Raw genomic sequence first — 15,179 nt, forward strand, 5'->3', positions numbered from 1 at the left:
TGGCATGTCTGTTCCCGGGGGGGCGGGGGTTTATTGGGGGACAGGGCCGCGGGCCCCCTACGCCCGCAGGTACTCGTAGAGCTGCTGGCTGTGGGGCAGCACCCCACAGGCCGCCAGGAGCCGCAGGGCCGAGGCTGTCAGCTTCATGGCGATGCTCTCCAGCCTGTGGGGGGGCACGGGGGGGCTGTGGCAGCCCCTACAGCCTTGTTCCCCCCCCCCCCTTTTTTCCCCCCTTATCTCCCCCTTATTCCCCTCCTTTTCCTTCCCCTCCCCACCTTTCCCTCTTTTCCTCCCCCTCTTTTTTCCATATCACCCCCTTTTCCTTCCCGTTATCCCCACCCTTTTCCTTCCCCTAATCCCCTTTTTTCTTCCTCTTATCCCCCCACCCTTTTCCTTCCCCTTTCCCCCTTCCTCTCCCCTTTTTTCTTTCCCTTTCTCCCCCCTCACCTCAGCGCCACCTCGAACTTGAGGCTCTCCCAGGCAGCCCTGGCCCATCGTGCCGCGCTGCTGCCGGCGATGCCGGAGGCTCTGTCTGCGCTCAGCCGGCTCCAGCTCCGCACAGCGCTGCCGGGGGGTCGGGTTTTCCCCCCCAATTTTTATTTATTTATTTTACGCGTGCCCACCCACCCCCTGCCCCCTCCCCTGCCCTGTTACCTCCTGGCCATGAGGAAGTATCGGTCAACGGGGGCGCCGAGGGCGGCGTTGATGCTGCGGACGGTGTTGATGTTGCGGAAGACGAGCAGCATGGGCCGGGGCAGCGCGCGCAGGACGCTTACCACACGCTCGAAGCGCTGGGCTGCCATCTCCTGCATGTAGGCGCGTTCCTCCCGCGTCAGCGCCGCACCCAGCGCCAGCGTCCCCGCTGGCAGCGGCCGCTGCATCAGGATCTCGCAGAAAAGGAAATAATCTGGGGGGGTGGAGGGGGGGGAACACGACGGCGACGGGGACACAGTGAGGGGTGAGGTGGGGCTCTGGGGTGAGACACATGGGGGGACGCGGCCGCCTGCTCACCCTCGACGCCCAGCTCGGCCGAGCGCAGCCGCATGGCGGTGTCATCACGCAGGACGATGGCGCGCCAGAGCTGGCACAGCGCCGCGCGGTCCCTGCGGCCATGCCGGCCCTCAGCAGGGTGCCCCACACTGGGGACCTCCCCATCGGGTCCCACCTCCCCTTGAGGTCCCACCCCCCCTTGAGGTCCCACCCCTGATTTTGGGGATCCTCCTTGCTATTAGGGGCAACTCCCCCCCCCCCCCCCCATTTCTGAACAGTTTCCCCCAGCTTGGGGACCTCCCCACCCAGTTTAGGGACCCTCCCAATTTTAGGGACATCTCTGATTCGGGGACTCCCCAACGATTTTGGGGACCCCCCCAACGATTTTGGGGACCCCCCCTCAATTTTGGGAACAGCTGCCCCAAGTTTTGGGACATTCCCCCAAAATTTGGAGGCACACACCCCCCCTCCCCAACACTTGGGTACCCACCTCTTTTTTGGCATACCGGCAATTTTGCCCCACCCCCGGTTTTAGGGAACAGACCCCCACACACACCTTGGTGACCCCCCCCCTTGGCCCCCACCTTTCACTGAGGAACTCGTAGAGGCCGTGGTCCAGCAGGACGATCTGGGCTTTGCCGTCGGGGCCGCGTCGCACCAGCACTGAAGGGGAGCGTGTTGGGGGGCACGCCACAGCCCCTGGGACCCCCCCAAAGACTCTTCCCCCTCCCCCCTCCCGACAGACCCACACACACTCCTTAGGCCACCCCCCCACTCCTTAGGCCCCCCAACCTCCTTGCCCCCTCCCCCCAGTCCTTCTGGGACCCCCCTCCTCGGGACCCCCGTACCGTTCCCAGGGTGGGGGTCAGCGTGGATGAAGCCGGTGTAGAAGATCTGCTCGGCGAACACCCGGATCAGCTTGTCGGCGGCCTGCGGGGGCAGCCGGCTCCATCCTGGGACCCACGGGGATCCCCTGGAGACCCTCCAAGAAACCCCAGGAAAATCCCCTGGACCCCCTAAGGATACCCCAAGACCTGCCAGGAAACCCCCTTGGGATCCTCCCCGGGGACACCCCTGACCCCTCCCCCCCCCCCGCCCAAGACCTCCTAGGACACTCCCAGGGACCCCCATGGGCTCCCCAGAACACCTCAAGACTTGAGGACTCCCCAAGGGACACCAGGACACCTCAGAGACACCCCCATGATTCCCCCAAGACCCCGAGGACCCCCCCCCAGGAACCCCAGGACTCCTCAGAGACCCCCTAGGGACCCCAAAACCTTCCACAGACTATCCAGGGACCCCAGGACCCATCAGAGACCCCTCCAGGACACCCCCAAGACCCAAGGACACTCCTAGGGACCCCAAGACCCCTCAGAGACCCCCCCAGGATCCCCCCAAGACCAAAGGACACCCCTAGGGACCCCCGGAACCCTCAGAGACCCACAGGGACCCCCCAGAGTTCCCAGGGCCCCCCAGCCCCCCCCGGCTCTCACGTCCTGCACGCCCAGGCCCTGGCTGCGGATCCCCTCCACGTTGGTGATCTTGCAGCCCTCGCAGAAATCGGCCGTCAGCACCCGCTGGGGACAGTGACAGGACGGCGTCACCCTCCCCAGGTCCCCCCCTGGTGCCCGACCACCCCCTCGGGGGGTGTCCCCTTGTCCGCTCCCCCCCCCCACCTTGCTGCACTTGTCCCAGTGCACACGCGGCACCACCACGTAGGTACAGTGCCGCAGGTCCCGTGCGCAGCGCTCCGCGTTCCGGCCCTCGTTCTCGAAGTCCAGCTCCCGTGCCAGTGTCCCTTTCAGCTCCTGGGGGGGGTGCCGGGGGGTGGGTTTGGGGGTCTGGGGGTCCGGGGGGTCCGGGTGCCCCCACACGGTACCTGCAGCACCCAGCCCAGGGCAAAGCCAGGGTGCATGAACTGGACGATGCGCAGCAGCAGCTCCAGCGTCCGGATGTCACCCTCGAAGCGGTCGCGCAGATCGATGTATTGAACCTGGGGGGCGCGGGGACAGGGGCGCTGCTGTGGGGGTCCCCAAGGGCTGGCACCTGTCCCCAACCAGGGGGGCACGGGGACAGGGGCACTGCCGTAGGGGTCCCCAAGGGCTGGCACCTGTCCCCAACCAGGGGGGCACGGGGTCAGGGGCGCTGCTGCGGGGCTCCCCAAGGGCTGGCACCTGTCCCCATCCGTGGGTCCCACCTTGACGGCAACGGGGGTCCCGTCCTGCAGCGTGGCGCGGTGCACCTGGGCCAGGCTGGCCGCCGCCACCGGCTCGTAGTCGAACTCCTGGAAGAGCCCGGCTGCCGTCGTCTGGAAATCCTCCAGGAACAGCTCGTCCACCTGCGGGGATGGGGACGGGGACACGGGGGAGCGGGACACGGGGGCAGTGATGGGACGTGGACAGGACGCGGACGGCATCAGAATGGGGACAGAGTGGCAATGGGGGTGGGGACAGGACAGGGATGGTGTGGGGACAGGGATGGGCACAGGGACAGGACAGGGATGGCGTGGGGACAGGGACAGCACAGCGATGGGGGCAAAGTGGGGACACGGGGACAGTGGTAGGACGTGGATGGGACACAGATGCTGTGGGGATGGGGACAGAGCAGCAATGGGGATGGGGACAGGGACAGCACAGGGATGGGGGCAAAGTGGGTATATGGGGACAGTGGCGGGATGCAGATGGTGTGGGGAAGGGGTGGGCATGGGGACAGAGATATGGGGACAAGACAGGGGTGGGGGCAGGGATGGGACAGGATGGGAACTGGGACAACGACAGGACACGGACAGTGTGGGGAAGGGGACAGGGATGGGGCAGGGACATGGGGATGGGAATGGGGGTAGGACAGGAACGATGTGGGGACAGGGATGGGGACAGCATCCCCAGGGTGGGGACGCAGTGGGGACACATACTGGACAAGGACAGTGCAGGACAGGGATGGGCACATGGGGACAGCGTGGGGGTGAAGACAGGACAGGAACAAGAATGGGGACAGAGGGGGGAGGGGGATGGGGACAGGGACTGGACAAGGACAGTGTGGGGATGGGAAGGGGGACATGGGGATGATGATGGGACAGGGATGGGAACATGGGGATGGGAAAAGTGGGGACAATGACAGGACAATACCAGGAACGGCATGGGGACAGTGTGGGGACAAAGAACAGGACAGGGACAAGGGTGGGGACAGCGTGGGGACAGGGACTGGACAAGGACAGAGCGGGGACAGGGGGACGAGCACAGGACGGGGACAGTGCGGGGGACAGGGAGAGGACAGGGCAGGAGGGCATCTGGGGAGACCCCCGCGCCGAGGGGCTCCCCCGGCAGAAGCGGCGGGCGGGGGCTGCGGCGTCCCCACGGGGTCCCCAGGGTGTCCCCGCGGGTCCCCACCTCGCGGTAGCCGCGGCGCAGAGCCTGGTCCTCGAGGCGGCGCAAGGTGGCGGCGAACTCGGGGGGCAGCAGGTGGTTGAAGGCGCAGAGCCCCTGCCCCAGCTTGATGTAGAGCCCCCCGTTGCGCAGGGCCCCCCGCAGCAGCCGCTCCGCTGCACGCTGGTGGCACCGCGACATCCCCGCCGCGAACGCTGCGCTGTCCTGGGGGCACCAGCACCCTGAGCGCCCCAACCGCCCCTGAGCCCCTCAACCGCCCCCTGAGCCCCCAACCAGCCCCTGAGCCCCCCAAGCACCTGCCCAGCCCCCCAACCCCCAACCCCACAACTAGACTCTGAGCCCCCCACCAGGTCAGCAAGCCCCCCAGTTGCCCCCTGAGCCCCCAACCCACCTCCTGCAGCCCCCCAATCACCCCCTGAGCCCCCCAACCAGCCCCAGAACCCCCAACTGGCCCCTGAGCCCCCAACCCACCTCCTCCAGCCTCCCAACCGCCCCCTGAACCCCCAACCCACCTCCCCCCTGAGCCCCCCACCCACCTCCTCCAGCCCCCGCAGCGCCACATTGGCTGTCCACCAGTAATCCAGCGAGATGTGGACACCGACAACCAGTGACCTGGGGGGAAGACGGGCAGTGTCGGGGGTGGGGCTCAGCTCAGGGGGACCCCTGTGTCCCCCGCCCCGCCCCCCACCTGCCGAAGCGTCCCACGCCGTCCAGCAGCAGCCAGAGCCGGCGGCGGTCGCGGCGCTCTGCCCGCAGGTACCAGGCGGCCGCGGGCAGCCCCAGCCCCAGCGCCAGCAGCGCGGGAGCCAGCAGCGCCCCACGGCGCCTGTGGGGCCGTCAGACCCTGCCCCATAGCGCTGCCCCACAGCCCCCTGCCCTATAGCTCCGCCCCACAGCCCCCTGCCCCATAGTGCTGCCCCACAGCCCCCTGCCCCATAGCTCCGTCCCACAGCCCCCTGCCCCATAGTGCTGCCCCACAGCCCCCTGCCCCATAGCTCCGTCCCACAGCCCCCTGCCCCATAGTGCTGCCCCATAGCCCCGCCCCGTAGCCCCCTGCCCCATAGCCCCGCCCCGCAGCCTCCCGCGCACCACAGCCCCCCCCGCCCCACGTACTCCACACCCCACTGCGCCTCACAGCCCGTACCCGAGCCCCACGTCCCCCCTGTGCCCGAAGCCCGACCCCCCCACATGTCCTCCATGTGCCCCACTTCCTCCCTCCCCCCCCCCGCCCCAGACCCCCCCCCCCGCCCCACAGCTCACCGGGGGGCCGGGGGGGCGGCCCGGGCGCGCGCCGGGTGCCGCTGCAGTGCTGCGGGGCGCAGGCGGCAGAGCCGCACCTGGGGGGGGCGGGGCGGGGGCGGGGGGGCTCGGTGGGACGCCCGGGGTCACCCCACGCGCAGGGAACGCGCGGGGCACGCGGCCCCACACGCGCCCCCCCATGGGTGCCCTCCCCAGCGTGCCGGGGGGCCCGGAGGGCTTCGGTGGACCTGGGGGTCCCGGGAGGGGGTCGGGGATCCGGGGAACTCCGGGGGTCCCGGGGGGGGTCCCGGGGGGTAGGGGTGTCCCGGGGTGAGGATGGGGTCCCGGGGGGGATCCCGGGGGGTGCGCGTCCCGCGGGGTGTCCCAGGGGGTGGGGGTGTCCCGGGGGTCCCGGGGGGGGTTAAGGGTGGGGGTGGGGTTCCGGAGGGGATTGGGCAGGGTGGGGGTGTCCTGGGAGGGTCCCGGGGGGGTCGGGGGGTGGGGGTGTCCCGGGGGTCCCCGGGGGTCCCGGCCCCGCCCTCACCGCCGCGCGCAGCCCCATCGTGCTCCGCCGTCACCCGCCGCCGCTGCGGGACGGCCCCGCCCCCCGCGCGCCCCCATTGGCCCGCACTCCCACTGCCGCGCACGGACCGCGCTCCCATTGGTCGCGGGGCAGGGCGGGCACCGGAACTGCCACGCCTCCTCCAGGGCGGTGCTCCATTGGTGAGCACCGAGGGGAGGGGCGGAGCGACCCGCCCCGCCTCGCGATCGGATTGGCCACTCTGCGGGAATGGGCAGAGGGGGCGTGGCCGGGCCGGCCGTGGCCAAGGTCATCCGGGGGGCGGGGCGGGGGAAGGGCAAGGTCGGAGGGCGGGGCCTGCGGGCGTACAGCCCCGCCCCCACGGGGCGTAGCCGGGGGGTCTCGGAGGCGGGACACGGTCCCAGCGCTGGCCCCGCCCCCGCCCCTCCTCCTCCAAGATGGCGGCCGGCGGCAGGTGAGTGGCGGCACCGGCCCCCTCCCCCACCGCGCCCCTCCCCCCGCCCCGGCCCCCCCCGACACCGCCCCGGCAGGGGGGGCGGGGCAACGGGGCCTCCCCTCCCCCACCGGCGGGGCTCGGCCGCGGACCCGGCCCGGCTCCCCCTCAGCCCAGCCCCCCTCTCCCCCCAGACCCGCCGCCGCCGCCGCCCCCCCCCCCCGCCGCCGCCGCCGCCGCCGCAGCTGCCCCGCCCCCCCCGCCTTCCTCGTGCACGAGACGCCGGACGACATCCTCCTCGTGCTGCCGGGGGGCGGGGCCGCCCCGCGCCCCCCCCGACCCCCTACCGCCCCCCGCCTCCCGCGGCGGCGGGAGGCGGGGGGCGGCGGGGGGTCGGGGGGGGCGGTGGGCGACGGGGGCGGGTCGGGGCCGCAGAGCGCCTGGGGGTCCCGGCTGCCCCCCGAGATCCTCGGCCGCATCTTCCAGGCGGCGGTGGAGCAGGAGGGGGCCGTCCCCTTCCTCTGCAGGTGGGCGGAGTGGGAGAGGGGACACTTGGGGGGCTGCCTCACACGCGTGGGGCGGGGTCGCCCCCCTGACGCCCTGTGCCCCCCAGGGCGGCCCGCGTGTGCCGGCTGTGGGGCCGCGCCGCCGCCCAGCCCCGCCTCTGGCGGAGGGTCTCGCTGGGGGGGCGCGGGCCCCACAGCCCCGGCCGGGACCTGGGCGCGCTGCGCCGCCTGGCGGCCAACAGGTGGGTAACACCCCCCAGCACCCCCGGCACCCCCCGGGCCCCCCCGGGCCCCGGCACCCCCCGCCCAGGTTCTGCCTCCTGCAGGAGTTCGAGCTCTGCGACTGGGGCGGCCACGTGGGCGCCGTGCTGGAGGTGACGACGGGGGTGACCCACACATGGGGGGGGTGACCCACACCCGGGAGTGACCCACACCTGGGGGAACCGCCTCTGCTCGGGGGGTTCTGCCCCACATATGTGGGGCTGCCCGGGACTCGGGGCGGGGCGATTTCACCGTGGGGTGCTGGCTAGGCCCCACCCCCCTGCTGCCCCGAGGCCCCTCCCCCCAAGCCCCCCCCCCCCCAGCGTTCCCCCATCTCCTGTCCCCAGGGACACCCCCATTCCCAGACACACCCTCCCCCCAGAGACCCCCTGCCATCCCAGCGCTGCCCCCAAGTCTGCTGCACCCCGGAGAGACCTTCACCCCCGGACACCCGCCCCCGGCTCCCCCCCACCCCCCCTCCCCCTTTCACTACCCCCCAGCGTCCCCCCATCTTCTGTCCCCAGGGACCCCCCCCATCTTCCCCCCAGGGACCCCAGGGACCCCGTCCCATCCCAGAGCTCCCCCCCAGGGACCCCCCCAGTCTCCTGCACCCCGGGGGGACCGGGACCCCCGGACCACCCAGCCCCCCAAGCCCCGCCCACCCGCAGGCGCTGGGACAGCACTGCCCCCTGCTGGCCTCACTCTGCCTGCGCCGCTGTAGGGGGGTCCCGGCCCCCCCCCTGGCCCAGCTGCCCCCCCGCTGCCCCCGCCTGCAGCGCCTGCAGCTGTGCCACTGCCAGGTGGGGGCGGGGACAGGGGGGGCAGGGACACGGGGGGGGGGAGGGAACCCCCTGGGGGGGGCATGGGTATCCTGGAGGGGACCCCCGGGGGGGGGGCACGGACACGGGGGGGGGCACCCTGGGCACGGAGACCCGTGGGGATCGTGGACTGCTGGGGGGGGGGGTGATGGCCAAGTGGGAGTGGGAGGGGGTGTCCCGTGAAGGGCACGTGGACACCCGTGGGAGGGGGCAGGGCGCTATGGGGGGGCGGGGAAGGAGGCGCTTACAGCCACCCCGTGGGGGGGACTGGGATCACCAGTGGGAAAGGGATGGCACCCATCGGGGGGGTGACCCGTGGGGGAGTCAGGGACATCCGTAGGAGGGGGGGTTGCTCGTGGGGGATGTCACCCGTGGGGGGGTGACCCGTGGGGGGACTGGGGACACCCGTGGGAGGGGGGATCGCCTTTGGGGGGTGTCATCCGTGGGGGAAGGTGACCCGTGGGGGGGCTGGGGACACCCGTGGGAGAGGGGGTCACTTGTGGGGCAGGTCACTGTTGGAAAGGTGTGGCCCCCAGTGGGAGAGGGGGTGTCACCCATGGTGGAGGGTCACCCGTGTGGGAGAGGGTGTCACCCGTGGGATGTCACCCGTGGGGGTGTCACCCGTGGGGTCGTGCCCGGTGCAGCAGGTGGAGCCCTCGGCCGTGGGGGGGTTCCTGGGGGCCACCGGCCCCCGCCTGCAGCAGCTGCTGCTGAGCTGCGCCCCCCGCCTGGGCACCATACTGGCCATGCTGGCGGTGAGTGGGGACCCCCTCCCCGCCCCCTGCTCCCCCCTGCCCCCGCCCCGCGGGGACCCCCGTGACCCCCCGGCACCCCCAGGGCGGCTGCTGCCCCGAGCTGCGGCTGCTGGAGCTGGACACGGCGCTGGGGGGCGCCGGCCCCCCCCTGCCCCTGCCGGTCGAGGAGCTGCAGGTGGCGTGTCCGCACCTCCAGGTACCCCACCCCCACCCTGGTACCCCCACCCCTGCCCCCACCCCTGCCTGCACCTCCAGGTACCTCCACCCACATCCCGCTACCCCTGCTTGCCCCCCTGCCACCCCCAGCCCCCCTGACCCCCTTGCCCCTCCTGACACCCCCCCCTGACACCCCATGCCCTCTCTGCCCCCCCTAACACTCCTCGGCCTCACCCGACACCCCCCAGCCCCCCCCCGACTCCCACTGCCCCCCCCCAGCCCCCCCTGCACCCCACCACCACCCCCAACACCCCCTGCCCCCCCCGACCTTCCTGGACCCCCCTGACCCCCCGCCCTCCCTGCTCCCCCCCAAACCCTCTGTGCCCCAACACCGCCCCCACCCCCCCCGACACCCCTGCCCCCCAGGTGCTGCGGCTGCTGAACCTGAGCTGGGCCCCGCGCCAGCGCCGCCGCCTCGGCCCCGGCTTCCCCCGGCTGGAGGAGCTGAGCCTGGCGGGCACTGGCGGCACCGGCGTGAGCGACGAGGTGCTGGGGCGGGTGCTGTGCGCCTCCGGCCACCTGCGCCTGCTCGACCTGCGTGGCTGCACCCGCGTCACTCCCCAGGCGCTGCTGCAGCTGCCCTGCCCCGGTGAGACCCCAACGCTGCCGCGCCCACGGCCTGTGCTATTCCGTGCCGTGCCGTGCTGTGCTGTGCCACACTGCCGTGCCATGCCATGCTATGCCATGCCACACTGTGCTGTGCCATGCTGTGTTGTGCCGTGATGTGCTGTGCCATGCTGGCCATGCCATGCTGTGCCACACTGCTCACGGCAGAAAGGGCTGTCACACTGTGTCGTGCTGTGGTGGTGCTACAGTGCTGTACTGGGCTGTGCCATGATGGTGCTACAGCGCCATACTGGACCTTGCCATGCTGGGTCACGCCATGGTGGCCATGCTGGGCTGTGGCATCTTGGCCATTCTGGGTGTGCCATGCTGTACCGTGCCATGCTGTGGTGGCAGCATGGTGCCATACTGGGCCTTGCCACGTTGGCCATGTGGCGACATGCCATGCAGTGTTGCCCACACCGTGCCATGATGGCACTGCAGTGTCACACTGGGTTGTGCCATACTGGCCATGCCATGCTGGCAATGCTGTGCTATATTTGGTAACATCATGGTGGCAACAATGGGCTGTGGCTCTTGGCCACGCTGGGCGTGCCATGCTGTGCCATGCCACAGCAGCAATACCATGTGCCATGCTGGGCTGTGCCGTGCTGCACAGGCCATACCACACCATGCTGTGCTGTGCTGGCAATGCTGCACCACGCTGGGTCACACCACGGTGGCAGTGATGGGCTGTGGCATCTGGGCTGTGCCGGCTGTGGTTTGCTGCACCACACCATGTTGGCTGTGCCATGCCATGATGGCACTATGGTGCCACACTGGGTCACACCATGGTGGCAATGGTGTGCCACCCCGTGCTGTGCCACGGTGACTGCGCAGTGCCATGCCGTGCCACACCATGTTGGCTGTACCACGGTGCTTGGCCACAGCAGTGTCAGCTGCGCTGTGCTGTGCCAACCATGGTCTCTGCCAGCAGATCTGGAGCAGCTGTACCTGGGGCTGCCCTGCGGTGTGGAACAGCTGCCCCGTGTCACCGAGGGCAGTGCCGGGCTGGTGTGGCGGTGGCACCGGAGCCTGCGGGAGCTGGACCTGGCTGGGCGCAGCTTCAGCGAGGAGGACCTGGCACGGGCGCTGGCTGCCTTTGGCCCTGGCTCCCCCCTGCGCTCCCTCAACCTGGCCGGCACCAAGGTCACTGCAGGCGCCCTCAGGTCAGCAGCAAGCACAGCCAGGGGGACCCCCCCCGTCCCCCCCACCCCTGTGGCTGTCCCCGTGGGCTGACATGTCCCCCCCAGCACCCTGCTGCCCGCCTGCCCACACTTGGCCTTCCTCAACCTGGCGGCGTGCCGCTGCCTGCCCCGTGGCACCAAGCGAGCCCACCGTGGGGTCCCCGAGGTGCGCCACTGCCTGCAGCTGCTGGGCGGCCACAGCGAGACCCCCCTGGACCAGCCTCCCCCGGACCAGCTCCCCCCGGACCAGCCCCCCGGCGAGGACCCTCTCGGCCAGCCGCTGCCCCAGCAGGCCTAGGGGGAGCCAGGACCCCCCAGTGACGGGGCCATACTGCACCCCCTACCCCCCATCGGTGTGTCCCCCACCCCCGAATTTGGGGGGTCTCACCCGGGGCCGGGCAATAAAGGGCTCCCTGGCGCTGCAGCTCCTGGTGTCACTTGTGTGTGTGTGTCCCAGACTCCCCCGCTGATGCTCCCGTGGGTGGCACAGCACCTATGGCCGCCTGATGCAGCACCCCCAGACCTGGCACCCCCTGCCGTGGGGCATCTGTGGGGCTGGGCCATGGGGGGTCACGGGGGTCCGCCCCCCCCCCAGCCGTGGGGCGCAGGACGGGCCCATCTCTGTGCCCCCTTTGTGCCGTGTCCCCCGCTGTGTCCACACCCTGCCCCACAGCCTGCCCCATACCCTGCCCCACGGCAAGGCTCTGCACCCCACGCCCTGCCCCACACCCACACCACGGTGACCGCCAGCCCCACGGCATGCCCCAGCCCCATGGTGGCTCCTGGCCCACCCCCACGACCCCCCCAACACTCCCAGCCCCATGGGGGGGGCGGGGGGCAGGGCTGGGGGAGGGGCGGCCGGTGGGCGCAGCCGGCCCGGGGGGAGGGGCAGGGTGCTCTGATGGGCTCCCCACCCCCCCCAGCTGCGTCCCGGGGACCCTCCCCCCGCGGGACCCCCATGGGGGGAGGGGGGTTGTGTCCCCTCCCCCCCTCGAGGGGGGGAGGGGGCCCCGGGGACGTGGGGTCGCGCCACGTGGGGCCATTTGTCACCCACTGGCAGCAGCCGCCGTCATTTGCATATTGATGACCCTTAATGAGGGCCCCCCACCCCCCCCTCGCCCTGTAATGAGACGGGCCCGGCCCAGCTGCTGCCCCCACCCGGGCCCCGCTCATTAAGATGTTAATTAGCCCCGCCCCCGGCACCCCCTCCCCAGCCTCCCCCCCCCAACCTCCCCCACCCCGAGCTGCACCCGGGCAACCCCTGCGCCCCGCGGGGCAACCTCAGCACTCGGCTGGGCAACCTCAGCACCAACTGACACCGTCAACCCTTGGGGGGGCAACCCCATCCCCCTCGGGCAACCCCAGCAGCCAGCCGGGCAAGTTTAGTCTGGGAGGGGTAACCTCAGCGCCCCCATGGTCTGTGTCAGCACCCATGGTACAGCCACAGGGCCTGGAGGGCAACCTCAGTGCCCAATGGGGCAAACGCAGCACCCGGTCAGGCAACCTCAGTGCTTGGAGAGGCAACCACAGCACCCCATGGGGCAGCCACTGGGCCTGGCGGGCATCATCAGTGCCCAGTGGGGCAACCTTAGCATCTGGTTGGGCAACCTCAGTGCTTGGAGAGGCAACATCAGTGCCCAGTTGGACAACCTCAGCATCCATAAGGCAACCTCAGCATCCATGCGACAACCACTGGGCCTGGTGGGCAACCTCAGCATCTGTGAGGCAACCTCAGCACCCCATGGGGCAGCCACTGGGCCTGGCTGGTATCACCAGTGCCCAGTGGGGCAACCTCAGCACTCACTTGGGCAACCTCAGCACCCATGGGACAACCACTTGGCCTGAAGGGCAACCTCAGCTCCCAAGGGGCCAACCCCAGCACCTCATGCCCCTTGCACCCCATACCCCACCACGGATCACCCCCCGCCTGGCCGGGACAGTTAATGAGATGCTAATGAGATGCTAATGAGGTGCTGCGATTGCCCACAGCACGATTGTCAGGGAGACGGGGGAGGGGCCAGCAGCCTCCGGGTGGGGGAAGGGCTCACCTGAGCCCCCACCTGCCCCCAGCCCTGGGCTGCATGTGCGTGCAAGCACACATGTGTGTGGCCATGTGCCTGCGTGGGGGTGTATGTGCAGGCACATGTGTGGCTGCATGTACGACGTGTGGGGCTGCGTGTGTGGTTGCATGTGCAGGCATGTTTGCACCTGTGTATATGTCCCCTTATGCATGCTCATGTGTGTCTCTCATGCATACGCATGTGCCTGCATGCCCGTGTCTGCATGCACACGCATGTGTTGGTGTGTGTGCATCTGTGTGCCCACCTCTGCCTCCACACATGTGATGAAACCATGATGCGCATGTTGCACACGTGTGTGTCTCCTTCTCTGTGTGTTGGCTTCTGTGCACACGCATGTCGGCATGCACACGTGTGCCCCTGCCTGCAATGGCCCCAGCCGGGGTCTCCCCCAGCCACACGCCCCTTGTACAGGCGAGCGCACACGCTGCCCTGCACAGCCCCACAGCCCATGAGTGCTGATGCCCACAACGGAGGCAGCCCCCTGTGTGCGGTCACGTGCCCCACTGCACGCTCATGCCCTCCACATGTACACACGCACGTCCCACCCCGGGCAGCACACACATGTATGCCCCCCCAGGCGTGCTCACACCCAGCACTGCTGTGTGATTGCGCTCGCCCATCCCCCTGTCCCTGTTCACCTACCCGCACACACCACTGTGCATGCTCATGTGCGCCCCAGCCCCACCCCATCCCACCCTATATCCATCCCATTCACATCCCAAACCCATCCTGATCCCTATCCCATCATAACTCCATCCCCATCCAATCCCTATTCCATCCCATCCTCATCCCATCCCCATCCTATCCCCATCCCATCATATCCCATCTCCATCACATCCATCCCATCCAATTCCCAGCCTCATCACATCCCATTCCCACCCCATCTTGTGCCATCACATCCAATCCCCATGCCATCCTCATCCTAATCCCATCCTCTTCAATCACATTCAACCCAGTCCCTATGCTGCCCCCATCCCCATCCTATCACATCCCACCCCATGCTGTTCCTATTCCTATTCCTATCCTATCCCATCCCACCCCATCCCATTCCAGCCCTATCCCATCCCTATCTCAAACCCATCCCCATCCACAACCTATACCCATCCCCATCCCATTGCAACCCCATCCTATCCTCATCCAATCCCATCCTTTCACCATTCCATACATGTTCCCATCCCCATCCAATCCCATCCCCACCCCCATTTGCATCCCATCCCAACCCAACCCTAACCCCATCCTAATAATTCCCATTCCAAAGCTGTTCTATCCCCACCTCCATGGCAACTCTATTCCTATCCCATCCTATCTCTATCCCATCTCACTCCCATCCCATCCCATTCCAATCCCATCCCCATCCACTCCCCATTTCCATTTCATCCCCATTGCACACCATCCCATTCTCATTCTCATCCAATTACATCCCATCTCCATCCCCACTCCATTCCCATCACATGCCCATCCCATCCCATTCCCATACTTATACAATCCCATCCCATCATCATCACATTCCCATCCCACCTTGATACCATCCCATCACCAGTCCCATCCCAAACCCTGTCCAGTTCCCATCCCCATCCCATCTCCATCCCATCCTATCCCCTCTCCATTCCATCCCATCATCCTCATCCACTCCCATCACCATCCAATCCACTGCAGATCACCATCTCATCCCCATCCCCACGCCATCTGATCTTCATTCCCATCCCTTCCCCATCCCATCCAATCCGTCCCCACCCCACCCCATCCACTCCAGATCCCTGTCCCGTCCCCATCCTGTCCCATACCATACCCATTCCATTCCAATCCCATCCCCATCCCATCCCACCACATGCCATCCCCATCTCCATCCCTTTTCCAACCCATGCCCATGCCATCCCTTCATCTCCATCCATTCACGATTACCTATCCCCATCCCACCCCATCTCTATAGCATCCCCATCCCCATCTCCACCCTATCCCTTTCCAACCTGATCCATCCCATTCCATCTCCATTGATCCCATCTGATCCCCATCCCATCCATTCCCATCCCATCTGTCTTATCGCCATCCCATTCCCATCCAATCCCACAGCCATACCGTCATTCACATCCTCATCCCATCCTTCACACCCCCATCCCATCCCATCCCATCCCATCCCATCCCAATCACCATCCCATTCCATCCCAT

General features: G+C 68.9%; 2 protein-coding genes across 3 annotated transcripts; one reads left to right on the forward strand and one right to left on the reverse strand.

Moving 5' to 3' along the window:
• Positions 1 to 6,210, reverse strand: ADCK5 (aarF domain containing kinase 5). The gene is made up of 15 exons (XM_037380929.1): positions 6,157 to 6,210; positions 5,634 to 5,710; positions 5,062 to 5,199; positions 4,910 to 4,985; positions 4,377 to 4,577; positions 3,188 to 3,328; positions 2,870 to 2,983; positions 2,667 to 2,798; positions 2,484 to 2,567; positions 1,839 to 1,920; positions 1,575 to 1,653; positions 1,012 to 1,103; positions 655 to 907; positions 448 to 564; positions 1 to 163 (listed from the first exon to the last, which is right to left on the reverse strand). Exons 1-15 carry the CDS (start codon positions 6,172 to 6,174, stop codon positions 58 to 60), a joined length of 1,710 nt encoding a protein of 569 aa, XP_037236826.1. The 5' UTR covers positions 6,175 to 6,210; the 3' UTR covers positions 1 to 57.
• A 363-nt stretch (positions 6,211 to 6,573) lies between these two features.
• FBXL6 (F-box and leucine rich repeat protein 6) lies at positions 6,574 to 11,355 on the forward strand. Of its 2 annotated transcripts, none has more exons than XM_037381956.1 (10): positions 6,574 to 6,607; positions 6,781 to 7,113; positions 7,200 to 7,334; positions 7,403 to 7,466; positions 8,022 to 8,153; positions 8,816 to 8,926; positions 9,009 to 9,122; positions 9,509 to 9,731; positions 10,683 to 10,914; positions 10,999 to 11,355. In XM_037381956.1, exons 1-10 carry the CDS (start codon positions 6,591 to 6,593, stop codon positions 11,228 to 11,230), a joined length of 1,593 nt encoding a protein of 530 aa, XP_037237853.1. In that variant the 5' UTR covers positions 6,574 to 6,590; the 3' UTR covers positions 11,231 to 11,355. The 2 variants fall into 2 exon arrangements, with proteins under 2 accessions (XP_037237853.1, XP_037237854.1); XM_037381957.1 differs by having other exon boundaries at positions 8,819 to 8,926.
• Positions 11,356 to 15,179: the final 3,824 nt, after the last annotated feature.

Source organism: Falco rusticolus, chromosome 3 (assembly GCF_015220075.1).
Source record: "Falco rusticolus isolate bFalRus1 chromosome 3, bFalRus1.pri, whole genome shotgun sequence".
NCBI classification, from domain to species: Eukaryota; Metazoa; Chordata; class Aves; order Falconiformes; family Falconidae; genus Falco; species Falco rusticolus.